At 43.7% G+C, this 17,894-nt stretch overlaps 1 protein-coding gene across 4 annotated transcripts in view; it reads right to left on the minus strand.

Moving 5' to 3' along the window:
- exoc6b (exocyst complex component 6B) overlaps positions 1-17,894 on the minus strand; it is an 85,558-nt gene that overhangs the window by 41,690 nt on the left and 25,974 nt on the right. For all 4 annotated transcript variants that reach the window (XR_014621453.1, XM_084344333.1, XM_084344331.1 and 1 more), the window contains exons 9-18: positions 15,829-15,912; positions 15,430-15,476; positions 12,588-12,708; positions 12,399-12,470; positions 11,017-11,114; positions 9,973-10,078; positions 9,766-9,875; positions 1,744-1,855; positions 821-955; positions 508-696 (exon numbers count right to left, since the gene is read on the minus strand). Coding sequence is in view for 3 of the 4 variants with exons in the window: in XM_084344333.1 (XP_084200459.1) it covers positions 508-696; positions 821-955; positions 1,744-1,855; positions 9,766-9,875; positions 9,973-10,078; positions 11,017-11,114; positions 12,399-12,470; positions 12,588-12,708; positions 15,430-15,476; positions 15,829-15,912 (1,074 nt within the window). In the remaining variant the exon portion in view is untranslated. The remainder of the gene's footprint in view (positions 1-507; positions 697-820; positions 956-1,743; positions 1,856-9,765; positions 9,876-9,972; positions 10,079-11,016; positions 11,115-12,398; positions 12,471-12,587; positions 12,709-15,429; positions 15,477-15,828; positions 15,913-17,894) is intronic.

Raw genomic sequence — 17,894 nt, forward strand, 5'->3', positions numbered from 1 at the left:
CCACTGTTCGTGGCTGTATCATCCTGACAGAGTGTATAATGTCATTACAGCCGGGCTGTGGAGTCAATAGCCTGAGCCGCTGTGTAATCTGGTGCTGCTGACCCGACCCGCTCACCCTTTAATGAGCTTAACGAGCCCCATGTTAACGATCTAACCCGTAACAAGCCGATACTCTAACGAACTAAAGCAGATTGTCCTGCCCTGTGATGTCTCACGCTTACATCCAGACAGACTGGTGCGGGAGCTTATATAACACACACACACACACACACACACACACACACACACACACACACATATATATAAATGTATGTATATATATGACTGTATGTATGACTGCTTGTTTAAATTTAGGTTGAGTATTTATTATCTGTATTTACTTTATTCCTTGTAAAACACTTTTTAATTCTGTTTTGAAAAAGTGCTGTTAAAAATTAAGTTTTTTTAGTGTATGTGTGTGTGTGTGTGTGTGTGTGTGTGTGTGTGTGTGTGCGTGTGCGTACTAACAGGCAGGTTGGTGAACACGCTGAAGGTGCTCTTCAGAAAGGCGATCAGGTCGATCAGGTAGTCGCTGGTGTCCAGAGTCCCGCCTCCCTGCACCGCGGCCATCCAATCGTAATCAGCCAGCTGCAGGAACTGGTCGATCTTGGCGTTCAGGCTGGTGTAGATCTCCGCCTCGGCCGCGTGACGAGCGTCCTGCAAGATACAGTACACGTTTAATGAATAATGTATCCCTGTCGCATTCATTACTTTTACTGCTGTTAATGTAACCAGAACAAAAATAGAAGACAGAAGAATAGAAGGAGTTTCTTGGGCGTACCTTAAAGGTGGAGGTCCCGTACAGCTTGGTAGCGTTTACTGTGTCAGGCGGGACGTTAGTGATGTTTGATATGAACTCCTCCAGGAAGTGGCAGCTCTGCTCCAGGTGGGTGGTGTTTATGATCACCTGCACCAGCTGGACACAAACAGAGGACACAAAAAGTTAAACAGAGCTTTTTGTGTCTGGGACCTTTTCTGTCATCTTCTCACAAAATGTGAGAAATTCCTTAACCCTAATTATAGATTTCACTTATTTATTTGTTGGAAAATATATAATAAAAGCACATAAAAGTTTATTTTCTACTATAATCAATCCACCGACACTTTTATGAGCCTCCGTCGAACATTTGTTTTTAATATTCTGCTCTTTATCTTTTCAGTTTCTGACTATTAATCGAGCTTCTTTAATAAAAGAACGCATACATGCGGGATTTTCCACAACACCCTCTCGCATCGTTACGCCCTGTTCCTGTGAAAATTAATGATGTTTGGTCTCCAGGCCGATCGTGGAGCATGGAAACAAACAGCACGTGGAAGTGGAAAATAAAAATCACCACTTGGTATCGCAGTTAACCGTTCTGCATAGTTATCATGACAACAACAACAACAACAGCAGCAGCAGGTTGAGAAAAAGAGGAAATGTCTGTTTTTGTGAGAGGTAATGAGCTGGAAAGGTGGAAAATGACCAATCTGAGAGAGTTGTGCAAACGGCATTAGCTGGTTTCCTCTGAGAGAGATTATCACAAGCGTCATATTTTTACACATTGACACACACACACACACACACACACACACACACACACACACACACACACACACACACACACACACACACACACACACACACACACACACACACACACACACACACACACACACACACACACACACACACACACACACACACACACACACACACACTACCTCTGCCAGCCCGACATTCTTCTTCTTAATGGCGTACTGCAGACAGTGGCTGAGGGTTCTGGTCAACAGCAGGTTTGTCGACTTGCGGATCATATCGTCTACCTCCGTGGAGCTGTGGACACACACACACACACACACACACACACACACACACACACACACACACACACACACACAGAGACATAAACAAAGAGAAAGACAGAGAATCAGTGACTGTGCAGAAGCGATTTATTCCACTCCTCGCCATGATCTGCTGCGTCTGAACGCCAGTACAAACAGTTTAAGTGAAATTTCTCAGCCTGCCAATCTCTCCATTTGGAAAAATTCTCTAAATGCCAGCCAGTTCAAATGAGTACATTACCATGTTATGAGCTGTCGGGATCATTAGAAGTCTAACGTTGCCTCAAATCTCCTGATAAGACCCGCAGCTTGAAAATAAATAACCTTAAGACTCAAAAGAAGCAAAGAAACTGTCCTCAAATTAATAAAATATCTAAATCAAAGACTTTTAAGACCTATTCGTCACCTGTCATGATATAAGCCATGCAGTTTTTGATATATTCACCCACCCTCGTCCTCAGCAGACTTTAAATAGTCATAAAATTACCACCTCTGCTCGGCCAACGAGGCATAAAGAAAGCCAGCAGGCTGTTAAGTCTGAATTGAGCTCAAATTTCCTGTCAAAACAAATGTTTGATGGAGCTAATCAGAGCCACTTACAAAATCTCTGACATACTATCGGTTTTGTTATGTTTGAAATGTGGGTGATGTTTGGTGAAGAAACCCAGACAAATTTTCAACAGAGTTTCTAAAGGGGTTTTCTTTTTTTTTTCCTAGAAGCTGCACAAAAAGATGAACTGAGGCCCGGTTGAGTCCAGATGCTGTTAGACTCTGACAACACGCAGACGGGAGACACATACAGAATAAGAAACACGGTCAGGAGACGGTGAGAAGAGGCATCTCACAAGGTTTATGAAGTTTCTCCCAACTACACAACATACACAATTGGTTGATCTTCTGGGGTCTGTCTGGGCACTTTCTCCACGGCCAACAAGGACATCGTCTATATCAGCTATTGCGGACTGTATTTGTATAATTTGACAAAAATGTTTCACATACATTAGTGTAAATGATTAAAAGAAAATTTCGCTGTAAATATTAGCAGGTAGGACACACTTTACAGTAGATGCAGAAGCAGGCTGGTCGGTACAGCAATGCTGCGACAAACTGACACTTTACAAGGAAAGCCAAGTTTCTCCTCACACAAAAACTCTCAAAATCGCATGATTTGTAAAGGGAGTCTGGTGATATTGACGGTAGTAGTTCAATGGTTGGATCGGTTTCTTCTTTCTCTCTTCCTCCTCTGCCAAGACCACCTCTGAATGTGTACCGAGTAACCGGATCTCTAATGCGTCTTCAATGGTCTCTCGGGCGTGTTCGCACTTGTACTCAAAGCTGTCCACTTGTGATCAGATCGCTCAGGTCGGATGGTAACACCGGGTCTGAACAGGGCCGGCAGGGGACCGAAAAAAAGACCCATTTAAAAAAGGTTCAAAGAGGTCAAACACACATCGATAAGTTTCTCTCAGCTGCGGGATGACGAAGAGGAATCTGTGTTCAAGTGTGTTTTAGTGCATTAAGTGTGTTTGACTCCAGCTCCCTGTGGGTAACAAACACATTCCAACCAAATCAGTAAATTATCTGTGCCTGGAATTCAACCTACACACACACACACACACAAACAGACACACACACCGTGTCGCCTGAGGGAGAACGAGAGCTGGAATCCCAAACTCTCTCCGTTTCCAAAGAAGCGGAGGAATCCTAAAAACGTTCCGACAATTTGGAGCAGGGGGGAAAAATTCCTGGAGCGGCAGAAGTGCCGAGTGGGCAAAAACGGTGTGTGTGTGTGTGTGTGTGTGTGTGTGTTTAGAGAGAGTGGCAAAAAGTCAATGTATGCTAGTGAACTCTAAGCACACACACACACACACACAGATATATACAAATATAGCCACGCCGCAGGACTTGGATTGAATTTCATTATATTTATGCTGCCATCAGTCACAATAAATGCGCGGCGGTCGACGCTGTCAAAAGGAAGCCAAGCGCCCCTTCGGTGCAGCCGTGTTTACAGCGCAGTGAGGGATGGATGGAGACATGCGGAGGTATTTCCTAAAAATACACAAAGAGAGACAACAATGACGAGAAAAAAGACGAGTCAGCAGTGAAAACAGCGAGAGGTTAGAGCGCCAAGCCAGGAAGCCACAGGTATGTTTGCACTGCACCACCAAACACTCTCTGGACAGTGTTAAGGAGCTACAAACACACACACACACACACACACAAGCACACACACTCACACAATGTCTCTGAGCGAATGTGGATCGGTGACTGTGCCGAGTAGCTGTGCCCACATATAATAGAAATCAACTGTGGTCATCAATTTGCCAGCCAAGTACACTCTGACTCTATTGATGATGGACAGCTTGAGTGTAAATACTGTTTTTATGTGTGTGTGTGTGTGTGTGTGTGTGTGTGTGTGTGTGTGTGTGTGTGTGTGTGTGTGTGTGTGTGCGCTCAGTGTTTGTGAGCGTGTGTGTGTACGATGGCAAGCTCAAAGAGTTCCACTCATATTTTTCTCCCGCCCTCAAATGGCTCCTTAGCACGACTTTCTACGTTATTTGTCACCGAAACAGCTGCTCCGACACTAAATGTCGCTGCGGTTCAGCTGATGCGACTGACATATTATAAAACAGACAGAGCGACTTCAGTGTAGCACGAAAAGGTGGGAGTTTGTTAAGAAACGTGCTTAATACTCAGATCTGAGACCGCATAAAAAAAACTCCTATATTGTCACGCAAACCTGGACATAATCGGAAAGTTTGGGGATTCAGCAGGTGAGTGAAAGTGGGTCTTTCTCGGCGTCAGATCTTGGCTGGACTTAAGGTTTCTAAGTGGGTGGTACTTTACAGAAACACCATCAAGCAGACACAAGGCGACCGCACCGTCAGAGGGTCAGTATGACAAGCTTAGTTCCCCGAGAGTTAGAAAAGCAAGAAATTGAACAATAAAGAACACAAAACTCCAATTAGCAGAAGTCCTGTCAAAAGAAGGCTGTCTTGTAGTGGCCTCAGAGGACAAGGAGCAGTTTCTAAACACGTATGAGCAGGAAAAACAAAGGCTACATGCTTGAGGTGGGCTAGGAAATACTAGAGTTTCACAGAAGATGACTGGAAAAACCTGATACACTGACAAGAATGAACAGAACAATAACCATAAAATATCCAGTCATATCAACCTGTTCTCGTGCACTGGAGTGATGGTAGCAGTCTATAAATTCAGTGCCTTCAAAATAAAAGCTCAAATGTGGTAAATCGACTTTTGCCACATTCACCTATCCAGCCCGGTGACGGCTGCCATGCAAGGGGCTGACCTGTTCACCAAGAGCGATGCAGCGCTTCAAAACCAAAGCAAACGAACGAAGCTTTTGGTTCAGTATCTTGCCCGAAGGACACTTCAACACACAGCCAGAGTTGGGGATCGAACCACCAACCCTCCAACGTTTGGCCATTAGAAAGCTTTATCACTTAGCATTAACAGTATGTGCAGTAACAGGAAGTATTTACATTACCTAAAGCTCCAAGTACAGCGGCTGGATCGAAAACAGGACCTACTAAAGGTAAGATCAATTCCTTACGAAAGTCTCTAGAAATCTACCAGGTTCTGTAAATTAGAAGACGATGCCGTAGACCAATTCCAAAAAGCCTCCTTCAAACAAACCAATGTGCTCATGCTGTATGTTTCTTATTTCTGTGATTGGTTTATCGCTGTGCCAACTGCAAAACAAAACATGACACCTGTGATTCATGTAAACTGGGAACGACATCAAACCAGCTTAAAAAGCACTTTGGCACGAGGTCCACGGTGGCTTGATCTCCACTGGTGTTTGTGATTGAGCAGCCCGGCTGGAGTTCGACAGACGCAATTTGATTTTGAAATGTCCGATTGTATTCGATTGTGTGCACATCGTGGCCAAGAAGCGTTTTTCACTTTCATCCACGGTTGCCTCTGTTTTCTTTCCAGTCTTTACCTCGACCAGGCTGAGCTGAGCTGCTCTTTCTCAGCAACACCCTGCTTCATATTCGCAGTTCGACACATTCGCACTCGCCGTCTGCCAACGCTGAGTCGAAATTTGGGGTTGAGTTTGAGGCTCATGGGCATCTCTGTGGCGTGTTTTTACCAGTTGTTTGACCACTTTGTTACAGGTTGATGTCGTTCCCACAAGTTTTCATGCCAACAGCACCTCATCTTCTGTTTCTTCTGAAACATCGCAGAGCTGAACAGTCTTCATCACTGTTGAATAAGCCAAACCAAAACTTATCTCTTGGTATTATCTAAAGTTTTGTATTTGCTTCTTGAGCCATGGTAGCCAAAATAACTCAGCCAACCAATCATGTTCAGATGACTCCAAGTACAAATGGATAACAGATTTCCATATACTTTGATTCCTGTTTTCCATAATTCTGAGCGTTTCCTGTACTGTTGTTCTACCCATGGATCTAACAATTAAAATCTGGATACAGCGTTGAACATGGCGCCACATGAAACCAATATAGCTCGACTTCCTGGATCTAAAATTACCCAGCTCTTCCGCGTTGTGGGGCACAATGACTTGCGCCCTACAGACTTCTGCCGGGCCGGCTAACTTCCAGTTTAGGGCCTGGCTAACTTGAATAGAGATACAATTATTTGATCTTGATGTTCTTCTAGACTTTCCAAATTTTATTGGACCAATTGGACCATTTTACAGACACTTCTTTTACAATGCAAGCTTACAGGAGAAAGTCTTTTTAGGACCTAGTATATCACGTGACGCCGTAATTCCACAGTTTGACCACGACAAAAGTTGAATTCAAAGCCTTAATTTTCAGTCCAACAGACGCCATCTTCATTTTTATGACACTGCCATGGATGTATAAAAAGAAGAACGCTAAATGTTTTGTACAAGGCTGGGGATCACCAAAGTCATTAGGACTCATCCTCTGGGAACCATTAAAGCCTGTTCATGATGTTGGTCCAATCCATTGAGTAGATGTTTAGATATTTATCAGGATAAGTGAACAACTTTGACCCAATGGTGGCTCCACAGGAAAAGTCAAGGGATCCCCAAAGTCATTAGTATTCATCCTCTGGGAACCTCCAATGGGTTTACCAAATTTCATGGCGATCCATTGAGTCATTGTTGGGATATTTCAGTCTGGACCAAAGTGGAGAACTGATTGACCAACAACAGACGCTGCCGTACCTACAGTCATACTAGAATGACTAAAAACATGTGGAGCGGCTACAAGACACACTTTCACAGCAACAAAACTCCACATCTGGAGGTAGAAAAGTAATACACATCAAGTACACGTGAGGAAAAATGCACACACACACACAAACAGGCTTATTCTCTTTCCGCCAAATCAGACTTGTGAACAGAGGTTAAGGTCAGAGGTCAGAGGGATCAATGACCACAATCCTGCTCTACCGTCCCGTCTGCTTCCGGACTCGTGCATCTGTGTGCGTTTGAAGCGGGCAGGAAGGCGTGCCGCCGTGGTAACCAGATAGCTCGGTGTGCAGGACTGTAGAAATCAAGCCAGGTCAAATAGTGGAGTCATTACTCTGATTGAGAAGAGCGATTAGTGCTGTCTGGTCAGCGAGAGATCAGAGAGAAAGTGTCGCACAAAGAAAACATCTGTCTGGACATTTTTGTTGGTTCAGACAGATGATTTCAGAGTTGTTTAAGCGATCTAATGAATCAGACAGAAGCCGATTTTACAGCTTTTTCCCCAACTGCTGCAAACATTAACTTATTTTGTCATATTTAATAACCTGATAGGGAGCACGCATGTGTCTTAGCAGCTTGCAGAAGGCTTTTGATTGCAGAAGGCTTTTGATTGCTTCAACCTTGCACACATGTATTTGATTAAAGAAATGATTTCTAAAAGGTTTGTTTTACTTGTTAATGATCTTTTTCATGTCTTTATTTGTGATGATGTGGGTGATATCTTACAGTTACACTTTTGATTTTTTTGTATATTTTCTGTTTTGGGGGCTTGTCCATCGATGAGCCGAAGGCATCGTGCACACCACTTGTTTTCTTATGGTGCAAGGAATCAAATCCCCCCAAAATAGTCATTCCTGAACACAGTTTTTACCTCTGCATTAATTTATTTAAAAAGAGGTCAACGTTTCAGTCACCAAGACCTTACTCAAAAGACTAACTAGCTAGCCCAGCATGGCTTCCCTCCACCTCCAGTCTGAAAACCTCCTTCCGGTGGTCCAAAGCTCCTGTGCTAGAGGTATAAAACCAACACTCCCCATGACAGTAAACGAATAGTCTTCGGGTTTTGGACTGTTGGTCGGACGAACAATTAGAAGCTACTTTGAGCTCTGGGAAAGCTGCATTTTTTCGCAATCTTTTGTCATTTTACAGACTAAACTGTTAACTGATTAATGAAAATAATCGGTGGTTGTAGCCCTACTTCTCTGTTGGATCAATCTGTCACTCGCGACCAGCTTTTCCAGTTTTTAAAATGCAAAATGGACAGATTTCTGGCTGCGTCACCACCAGGGTCGACGCTTTACAACCCACTGCGTCTGAATACAGAGACAAACGCACAAAGACTAATAGTTTGTGTCTGTCTTTCCGTCCCGTCTCCCCTTTTTTTTTGCCATTATGCCAATTCCTTCCTTTTAATTAGGAGACTTCTTTTCCAATCACTCCTCCTCCTCCTCCTGCCTCCGTCTCCCTTTCTTCCGCCAGTCACGGATCAATGGTACCTCCCCGGTTCCCAGCCCCCACGGAGAGAATCAACACACTAACACACTCACACACACACACATACACATATATACAGAAACACTATCAAATGCAAAAATGCTCAATAATAAAAACCCCACACAACCTCCCGGGGATCTGAGTCTGAATAAAAGAAAATGCTATTTTGTTTGAAACCACCGACCAAATCAGAACTTGACACTAATAACACACATCGGACAGAGGGATTCTCAGTGTGTGTTTTGCTCTAAAATGTGTGTCAAAGTGTGTATTCGAGTTTCCCGTGTGTCTATGTGCACATATACGAGTCTCCGTGTGTGTTTTCCATGCGTGTGTCTGTGTGTCTGGCTGAATCCCAGCCCTGTTGAATCCCTCTGGACAGTGGAAGTCGCTCCCTGATTGCTCATCTTCTCGGTAGAAAAGCAGCTGCATTGTTTTAATTAATTCTTCCATCAACCGTAACCAATGCACACACACACAAACACACACACACAAACTCAGGTTGCTGTTTATCCTCGATAGAACATGGAACAGAAGTCGGGCTTGATTGCTGTGTTGTTGCTGTGTGTGTGTTGTTGCTGTGTGTGTGTGTGTGTGTGTGTGTGTGTGTGTGCGTCCTCATGGGCCAAATCTAATGAGACAAAGATCCCTGATCAGAATGGAAAGAATCGACCAAGGAAAGTCTGCTGTGTCCCAAATGTTTGAATGAGAAAAAGGGGTTTTGGGGGGCAAGCAAGCGTTCGCCCGCTGCAGCGACCCGGAGTTCAACTCCTGGCAGTGCTGAATCCGGTTTGGTTTGAGTTCCCACAACTTGAACCCAGGCTGCCACTTGGTATTCCTTTTTCTTAACACTGAAATGTGGGGAGAACTAATACACTGACAAGTAACTTTCAAAAAATTGAGCGCAAGCACCGCCGGCACAGACTGAACAAACAGGAAACTGCACCTCGTCAACAAGAACAAGCCATTTATAAGTCTGTTTCTTATATGATGCTATCGTTATGACAGAGCCAGATATCCACCTGTAGACAGCATTCCCATAAAACTGGAGCTTTTGGGGATAGTGTAACCATTTACTTCACAGTTAATGGGATTTTCATGACACGACTTGTAGTCAGCTATCATCCACATATCGTTTCAACAGTTAATAACCTTTTTTCTGCGCGATTACGCATATGCTTTGCGTGTGAGTGTACCTGAGGTGCAGGTCTTCAGAGTATTTCAGACACGCGTAGATGAACTCTTTGAGCTGGCAGTAGACTTTTGGCACAAACTCGGAGAAGGGAAGCTTCTTGGGGAAGGGAAGCTGGAGGAAACAGAGCAGAGAAACGGGGGATTACGTGAGATTTTGATTGCACAAATTTGATTGACGCGTTGCTTCGTGTCGCTCTGCCGCTCTCTACCTTTTCCAGTTCGGGGTCTTGCAGGGGAAACTGGGATGTGTAGTGTCTGAACTCCTGCTCTGTTGAGACTGGGATCGGACTGTAGTTGTCCTGGTCCAACACCTGCCTGGAGAGGAAGAAATCACAGGTAAATAATTCAAAAAGGAGGTCGACAGGAATGGTTGGGATGCCATCAGCCTCTCTTTCTCTCTCTCACACACACACACACACACACACACACACACACACACACATAAACAATCATCCCATTGGGGGTCATTCTAATGCTTGAGGTTTTCTTACCACCCTCCCCTCTTTCACCACCCCCACTTCTTGTTGGCGCTCCAGAGTTCGGACGTTCCAACGTTCCATGGAGAGGCCGTGAACCGGAGAGCGCTGCCTCTCCAACAATACAACACAACATTCCTGTGGCTTCCCCAGTGTGTGTTTGTGTATGTGTATATGTGCGTGTGTGTGTGTGTATATATATAAATGTGTGTGTGTGAAAGAGAGAGAGAGAAAGAGAGAGAGAGAGAGAGAGAAGGGGGAAGGAGAGAGGGAGTGTGTGTTTGTTTGTCCGTTCTCGCTCCAAGTCCCACTGGTGTCATTGGACAAAAAGCGATGGTGAAACAATGGCATGTAAGCCCAAAAACACACACACACACACACACACGCATACACGTACACACACACACACACACACACACAGATATAAATGAACACAATCTTGTAGGGGTACTACCCATTCTGAAGGGCAGAGAATGTTCCGGACGTTTGCTTTAAAACACTTCCTCTCTCTGGCTGGTCGTAAAACTTCAAAACCAGGACGAGGAAGTTTCCCACAAACCAACACGGCAGTGAGTGTTTGTGTGTGTGTGTGTGTGTGTGTGTGTGTGTGGTGGTCACACCACTCGTTGCGCCCTTATGACCTTATGACTAGAGAGGGGAAGGTCAGTGCAGCACGCACTCTGTAACATGTCCTCAGCTACTGAAAAACAACACGATCGACCTCATTCTCACACAGACTGCAAAAAGCTTGGTCGTCTCTCTCTCGGTCGTCAGTACCTGAAGGTGATGTTCCATCTCTTGAGCAGGATTTCTCCGTACTGCTCCCTCATCTCCAGCAGCATGTCAAACAGCTGTGACACTGGGAAACCATAACCCTGCAAGGAGAAGAAAACCAGAGCGACCAGTCAGTGTCTGGCTGTACCCGGGGGCGAAAATCTGGTTTCTACATGAAACTTCTCAAGAGCGAAATCCTGAGGGGAGACGCCAAAAGTGTTGCTGTAACTCTGCTAACAAACTCTCTGCAGTGTTCTTTAGCTGGCGGGGTGACAGTGTTTGGCCAGCTTCCTTCTTTGACTCGAATTCAAACAGCTGCAAACACTTGTTGATGTTACTGTGGCTAACTAACAGAAGCATGCTTCAGCTAACTGTTATCTAATATAAAGAGTGACCTGGTGCATAATGTAAACTGGTGATGATTATATGAAAAATACGGAGACGGAGGGCAGAGGGGTCACAATCGTTTCAAACTTGAGTACTTTCATTGTGTATAAATAATATTATTGGAATTGCAAAGTGATATTTTGTGGGGACAAACCATATTTTTCCCAGGATTGTGGGGTTGTGTCCCCTCCGCCCCCGGATTATTAGATCATAATCACCTGAAACAGAACTTATTGTTCTGGTTACCTTAGATTGAGCCTTTCATATCCTCTTCCACAGAGTCTGCAATGTTTCTACAGTAGCCCAGAAGGGACAAATCAAACACTGGCTCTAGAGAGGGTGCTTTTGGCAGCTAAATGCCTCTAAAGTCTACACACCGGACCGTATTTTGCACCATAATGTATATCCATTTTTAACAAATAACCCAGTTTTGGTGATGCATTGTTTAGTATATGATATTAAACCATAATAGCACAGGAACAACCCTGCAAGCACTGAAAAAGATGACAGAAAAAAGGAGAGGAGAGGGTGAATTTAGCCGTTCAGTGGCACCTCATCACTTCACGTGAAACGATTTTCGGGCATCGCACCATCCATTCATCTCTTCCCCTCCTTCGTTCTCTCTCACTCATCTACCAAAGGTTCCTCCTGTCCGGTTTTTACCCACATCCCCTCTATCTCCCCTTCATCCCTCCATCCTCCCATCCATCACACTCATACGTACAGCGGAGGATAAATCAAATGATAAACGTCTCTCTCTAAAAAAAGGTCAATTTAAGAAAGAAAGTCTTTCTTTGGAGACTGGCAGACGTCCATTTTTAAACTACAAAACAAGCTTTGAACCAGTTTCATGAGCCCCTGGGGTCAAATAGCCGACTTGGCATGTGCCAAGATACTTGAATATAAGAACAAAAAGTACAAGACGACCAAAGTGGAAAATAAAAAAGGATGGCGAGCCTTTCCTTTCTTTTAGTGCGCAGTTAATCACGCAGACGTACCTGCAGTGTATCAGCGAAGAGGACAATGAGGTTCTTCAGATCCAGCACCAGGTCAGGGTTGTCACAGTACGACTGAGGAGACAGAGGAGTGTGTTTGTTGTCACAGCCGTCGTTAAATTGTGCATTTGTGCAGAAAAGTGTGTTCTACTTTTTCGAGTATGTGCAGTTACTGGGTGTGTGTGTCCTTACAGAGTGCGTCCTCAGGGCAGCGATGATTTTGGACAGCGCCAACTCCCAAAGCTCCTCCACGTACGCTCGGTTGACCAAACCCTGTGTAGTGTGAAGGACGTGGTCCTCCACGACGAAGAAGCTGGAAGGAGGGAAGGAGGGACAGACGGAGGGTGAGAGGGAAGACGACAAAGAGGGAGCACAATTCACGATATGCAAAAATAATTAAGTTAAAGGATCGTCGCAAAACACGAACTGTAAAACCAGCAAGTCTCAGTTTAACAAGGAGTTAAATGCCCGACTCTTTCTTGGCACCATCCGATAAATAATAACTGTTTGCATCCACCTGTTTCATGCACATTTCACATAAAAAAACAAAGAAGAAGTGAAAATATCAGCATGATCAGCTGTGGTGGAAGAGTATGATTTTGCGACTGCGTGGCCAATTTCCACCATCAGATTTTGGTGGATAGCTGGAGTGACTTTTCCAGAAAGGCCGCCATGATTACCCAATCTGAGAATCATTTACAAGCACCAGCGACGGCCGAGCAAGTGGCGCATTCATCCAATCGAGCATTAAAAGCTGTTGATGTCTCGCTGACGGACCACACTCGTAAATCATCTGTTGTAGTGCTTTCTTGAAGCGGATCAAATCGTTTTTCGAAAAGTGATTCTGGTTCGTCTCACTCAATCTGATGCCCACTGAGCCTCGCCAGACCACAACGAGCCACACTGTGGTCCACTTTGTTGCCCGGTTAATCTTCTCTATGTCATTACTGAAGAGGCTAAGTATGTTGGGAATCTTAAATTGATCTCCAAACTTTTTTCAAATGATGACTCAGATATCAACTTCAAGGGGAACCAGCTCCTTTTATATTTAGATAAAAGAGGTCATTTGAAGACGGGCCTGAAATTATTAAATATTGGGTGGGGTCAAGGTTAAGGCAGGAAGAGTACAGCCAGTAGAAAGAGAAGTATTTACAATGGTTAAAATTGTGGGAACAACACTGGTAAAAATACTAAATAGTCACACGTAGAGGTAATAAATGTTCATGGGAGCTTCATCTAGTTTGCCTTTCTCTCCAGTCCAGTACCAGAGTGTTTAGTTTTTTTGATCTGTTTACTTCTATAAACTTCTTACGAACACTGCTAGAAACCTTAAGAGATCTAGTAAGCAAAATACCCGAAGGACTGGATGAAAACTTGAAAGATCTCAGCAGTAACCTGTTATTACTGACACAAATGGAGGCCAAAACTATCAAAATGAGGCTCAATTTTAATGAAGCTGTTACATCTTTTATTGGTTTAAAACCATTTACATTTGCTTTTTATCCTTTTACATTCTCTTTAAATATAAACTGTGTAGGTTTTAATGCTAGTTTTCTTGTTTTCTTTGGATTTTGGATATAATATGTTTAGTTTTATGTGTAAATAAAGGTTAAATGAATAAAAAAAACCAACAACCAACAACTGGACCATCAGTTGTTACTGAGAATAAACGGAGGATTAAAATACTGAAAGACTGAAGACTGTTGCAGGTGAAATGGTGACTGGTGGGACGGATGGACGGATGGATGGATGGGAAATGAGGGGATGACTGAGTGGTAGAGAAACAGCTTTGGATGAGAGACATTGGATGCCACTTTCCAAAAACTTCAAATGGGAATAACAGACCTGAGGGTGTGTGTGTGTGTGTGTGTGTGTGTGTGTGTGTGTGTGTGTGTGTGTGTGTGTGTTAGTGTCCAGTCTTGGCGGTGTTTATAGAAGAGTCTGCTCCAGTCAGACAGACAGAAGGAATAACAGCAATGAGCCAACCACCATCACACACACTCTATCAATCGTCACCAGTGTGTGTGTGTGTGTGTGTGTGTGTGTGTGTGTGTGTGTGTGTGTGTGTGTGTGTGTGTGTGTGTGTGTGTGTGAATGCAATGGAGAAAATTGGATGGAGTGATGGATGAGAGGAAAAGTAAAAGGAGGGGAAGGGTGAGTGTGGGCAGAGAGAAGGATGAAAAAAGATGGAGGGGGGAAAAAAAGAGCAGTCGGAGGGACGGAGAGATGAAAAGATGTCAAACGGTCAGAAGTCACTCGAATGAAATGAAATGAGGTGTCGCTAAACGCAGAATGTTTGCTTTCACTCGAAAGTCGCTCTTTCTCACCGTCTCTCACTCCGTCTTGTGCCAAGTTACACAGAAAGCTCACAATGGGTGGATGGATGGATGGAGAGGTGGGTAAAGGGACGAGGTGGATGTAAGGATTGATTGTTTTTTTATTGGATGGATGAGAGAAGAAGTCAGGGAAAGGTGGATATCCGACGGATGAATGAACAGAGAAAGGGATAATTGGGATGCAATTACCGGTATCGTTAAAAAATGTTCAATACCGGTATAGAAACAGTTACATTGACGTCAATATCGGTTCTTAAAAGATATTCTTCTCAAAACCAATTTCATGAAAGCTGTTTTAAGCTGTTTTCTGGGTGTAACCTGGTGTTTTTGCTGCACGCCTCGAGACAGCCAATCACCAGCACTGTTATCTTGGCAGGACAAGCGTGCTGCATGCTTATTGGCTCACTGAAACTGATGAGATCTATTGAAATTTGGTATCGAATGACAAGACATTTTTCGATACTTGAAAGTATCGAAAAATGTCCCGTTCCTGAGCAGTTTGAGTCGTGTGGCGGGGGGCGTCGTCCTGCTGGGGGTGTACTTGATCCACAGTGAAGTTTGGATGGTTGGTGCGTGTTCAGAAGAGAGAAACTCGACTTTCGGTTCAGTCGAAATGACAAAAACACAAATAAAACATCTGAATAAACTACAGCAGAATAGGTTCAGTGATGGAGGGAGAGACGAATGGATGAACTTACCCGACAATCTGATTGAAATACCGCCTGTATCCCTCCAGAGTTTCATGCTAGAAATGTAAAAAGGAAGAAAAAACAAATACAGAGGGAGAAAAGGGGATAAAGAGTGTAACAGAGAAGGGAAAGTATGGAAATGTAAAAACAATCAGTGGCAAACACTACTTAAATTGCACAAATTTACATAAACACACCTGTTTTTGTCAGATAATACACCAATTTCAAGTTTAAGGTTTCATTTCTGTTTGACATGTTATAACATAAAACCTTCCATTTGTTCGATATAACAGTAGTTGGCATTAGTTATAGATTAAGGAGTGTGTGTGTGAGAGTGGGAGAGGGGAGTGTGTGTAGTTAGCAGTGTGTGCACAGACAAACACACTGAGTTAGGGTGCAGGGTCGTACCATGTTAGAGTGGGGCTGCAGCACAAGGCGGGCCTGTTTCCTCCTCTGCTTTCTGTAGTAGTTCTCAAACACATCACGCAAACCCTACAACACAAAGCACAGGTCAGAACGGATGGACGGGTGGACGGGTGGATGGATGGATGGATGGATGGATGGATGGATGGATGGATGGATGGATGGATGGATGGATGGATGGATGAAGCGGTTGTCTTCATTGTTAAACAACCATCATTGTAAAATGACTCCGGCAGAAACGTGTTCAAACAACGTGATGTTTTAAAGTTTTGTTCATGTTGCATTCAGTTTTATTCACCGTCTTCCTTCCTCGCTCTTTAACTCTCTCCCAGAAGTCAAAGCAAAAGAAAAGATTCAAAAGGAGGAAACAAAGGATATAAAATAAAACATAAAAAACAAGAAACGAACACCAAAAGAAGCCTTTATTTAGAGACCATGACAGGATCCTGGCCTGGTTTACTGACACAACAACAGAAATCATCTCATCTATATCCTTCTCTCCTTTTAACAACTTAAAAGACGACACTTATCAGAAGAAACCCCTCAGCTGTCTTCAAACATCAGATTTCACATAACTAGATAAGACGTTTAACAACCTTGTAGGACTTTTAAAGACTTTCAGACCAGCAAACAACCTTCAGGAGATGTTTGTGAAGATTCTCGGTCATCCAGGTCATGGTGTATCTACAGTAAGACATCTCAAGCAAGTCCAAAAACAAAGCGGAAAAAAACAAGGACAAGCAGAAGCCAAACTGGTTTAAATCTGTGCCAGAATATCGCAGCGGTTGGATTTTATTTCCATGTAATACCTCTTCAGCAGGCAGGATTACCGACTTCATGCTCGTTCAGATAAACTGGAAACCCTCATGTGGTCCCAACAGTGGAGCTGCTCTTCGTCGCTGACAGCCGCGAGGTCCGCGGCCAAATGTTGGAGGTTGTTTGGGGCCGTTATTGATTTTACGGGGAGGACGAATTCAATGAGGTATAAAAACCAAAAAGCCAGAACCACTGAATGATGGGAAAAAAGCTGAGATAAGGTCATGTGAGAGACGGAGTGTGTGTCCGTGAGTAAGGCAGGAGATAGAGAACGCGTCTTTGATGCCCGCCGCCGGTTGTGTTCAGTTTGTGTTGGCGTCACCGGTCAGACATCACACACAGAAACACAGAATCAGCTTTCTAAACTCGAGCGCCTCGTATCTTTTCCTTCCATTACGCAGAAGCTCTCTCTCTTATCTCTCTCTGCTGTGTGTGAGAAACCGCGGGTCTATCTCGGGCTCGGACCAGGACCCACGGTCCATGGTGAGCTCACAGATAAGAGTCCAGGACCGGGCAGATAATCACGACATGCCCCCTTTACCTTCAGACCAGACCACCTCCAGGACACACATATCTACACTGCCGGGCTCTGGTGGTGACACTATAGGTACATGTGTGGTGACCAATACCTGCTATCACTGGGAAGATATGAGGAAAGAAACAGAGGCGATCTGTGGATTCAACAAACACGTCTGTGTTTTACAGGATTGTGCAATTTAACCAAACCAGAAGTTCAACACACCTCGATCTAGATTTATTTACTTAAAGTGTTTTATTTTGGAGGTTAGACCTTCGTTAAGTGAGAGACTCTGACTTAATTATTCTGATTTTTGGGGTTTTTGTTGAGCTGCAATGATCAGTCGCTTAATCAAATGAAAGAAAATTAGTTGGAAACTGTTTTCATTGAATTTAATCGATTAATCGATTCACTTTTAGAGCAAATCTTCAAACAAATGTGAGGATTTGCTGCTTTCTTTTTCATTTATGATTGTAAATAAAGAGTCTCTGGGTATTCGACTGTTGGTTGGACAACAGAAACAATCTGAAGATGGTACAGATTTTGGGAAATTTTTCAAACATTTTTCACAATTTTTACGACATTTTATTGACTAATTGTTAATCGATTTATCGTCAAAATAATTGTTATTTGCAGTACTAATGCAAATGATTTAATTTGGTTTGACAGTTAAGATTTTGAAGCTCCTTCCTGGGCCACCAAAGTCGTTATAAGACTT

This window comes from Pagrus pagrus (assembly GCF_965226575.1).
Source record: "Pagrus pagrus genome assembly, chromosome: 22".
Classification (NCBI taxonomy): Eukaryota; Metazoa; Chordata; class Actinopteri; order Spariformes; family Sparidae; genus Pagrus; species Pagrus pagrus.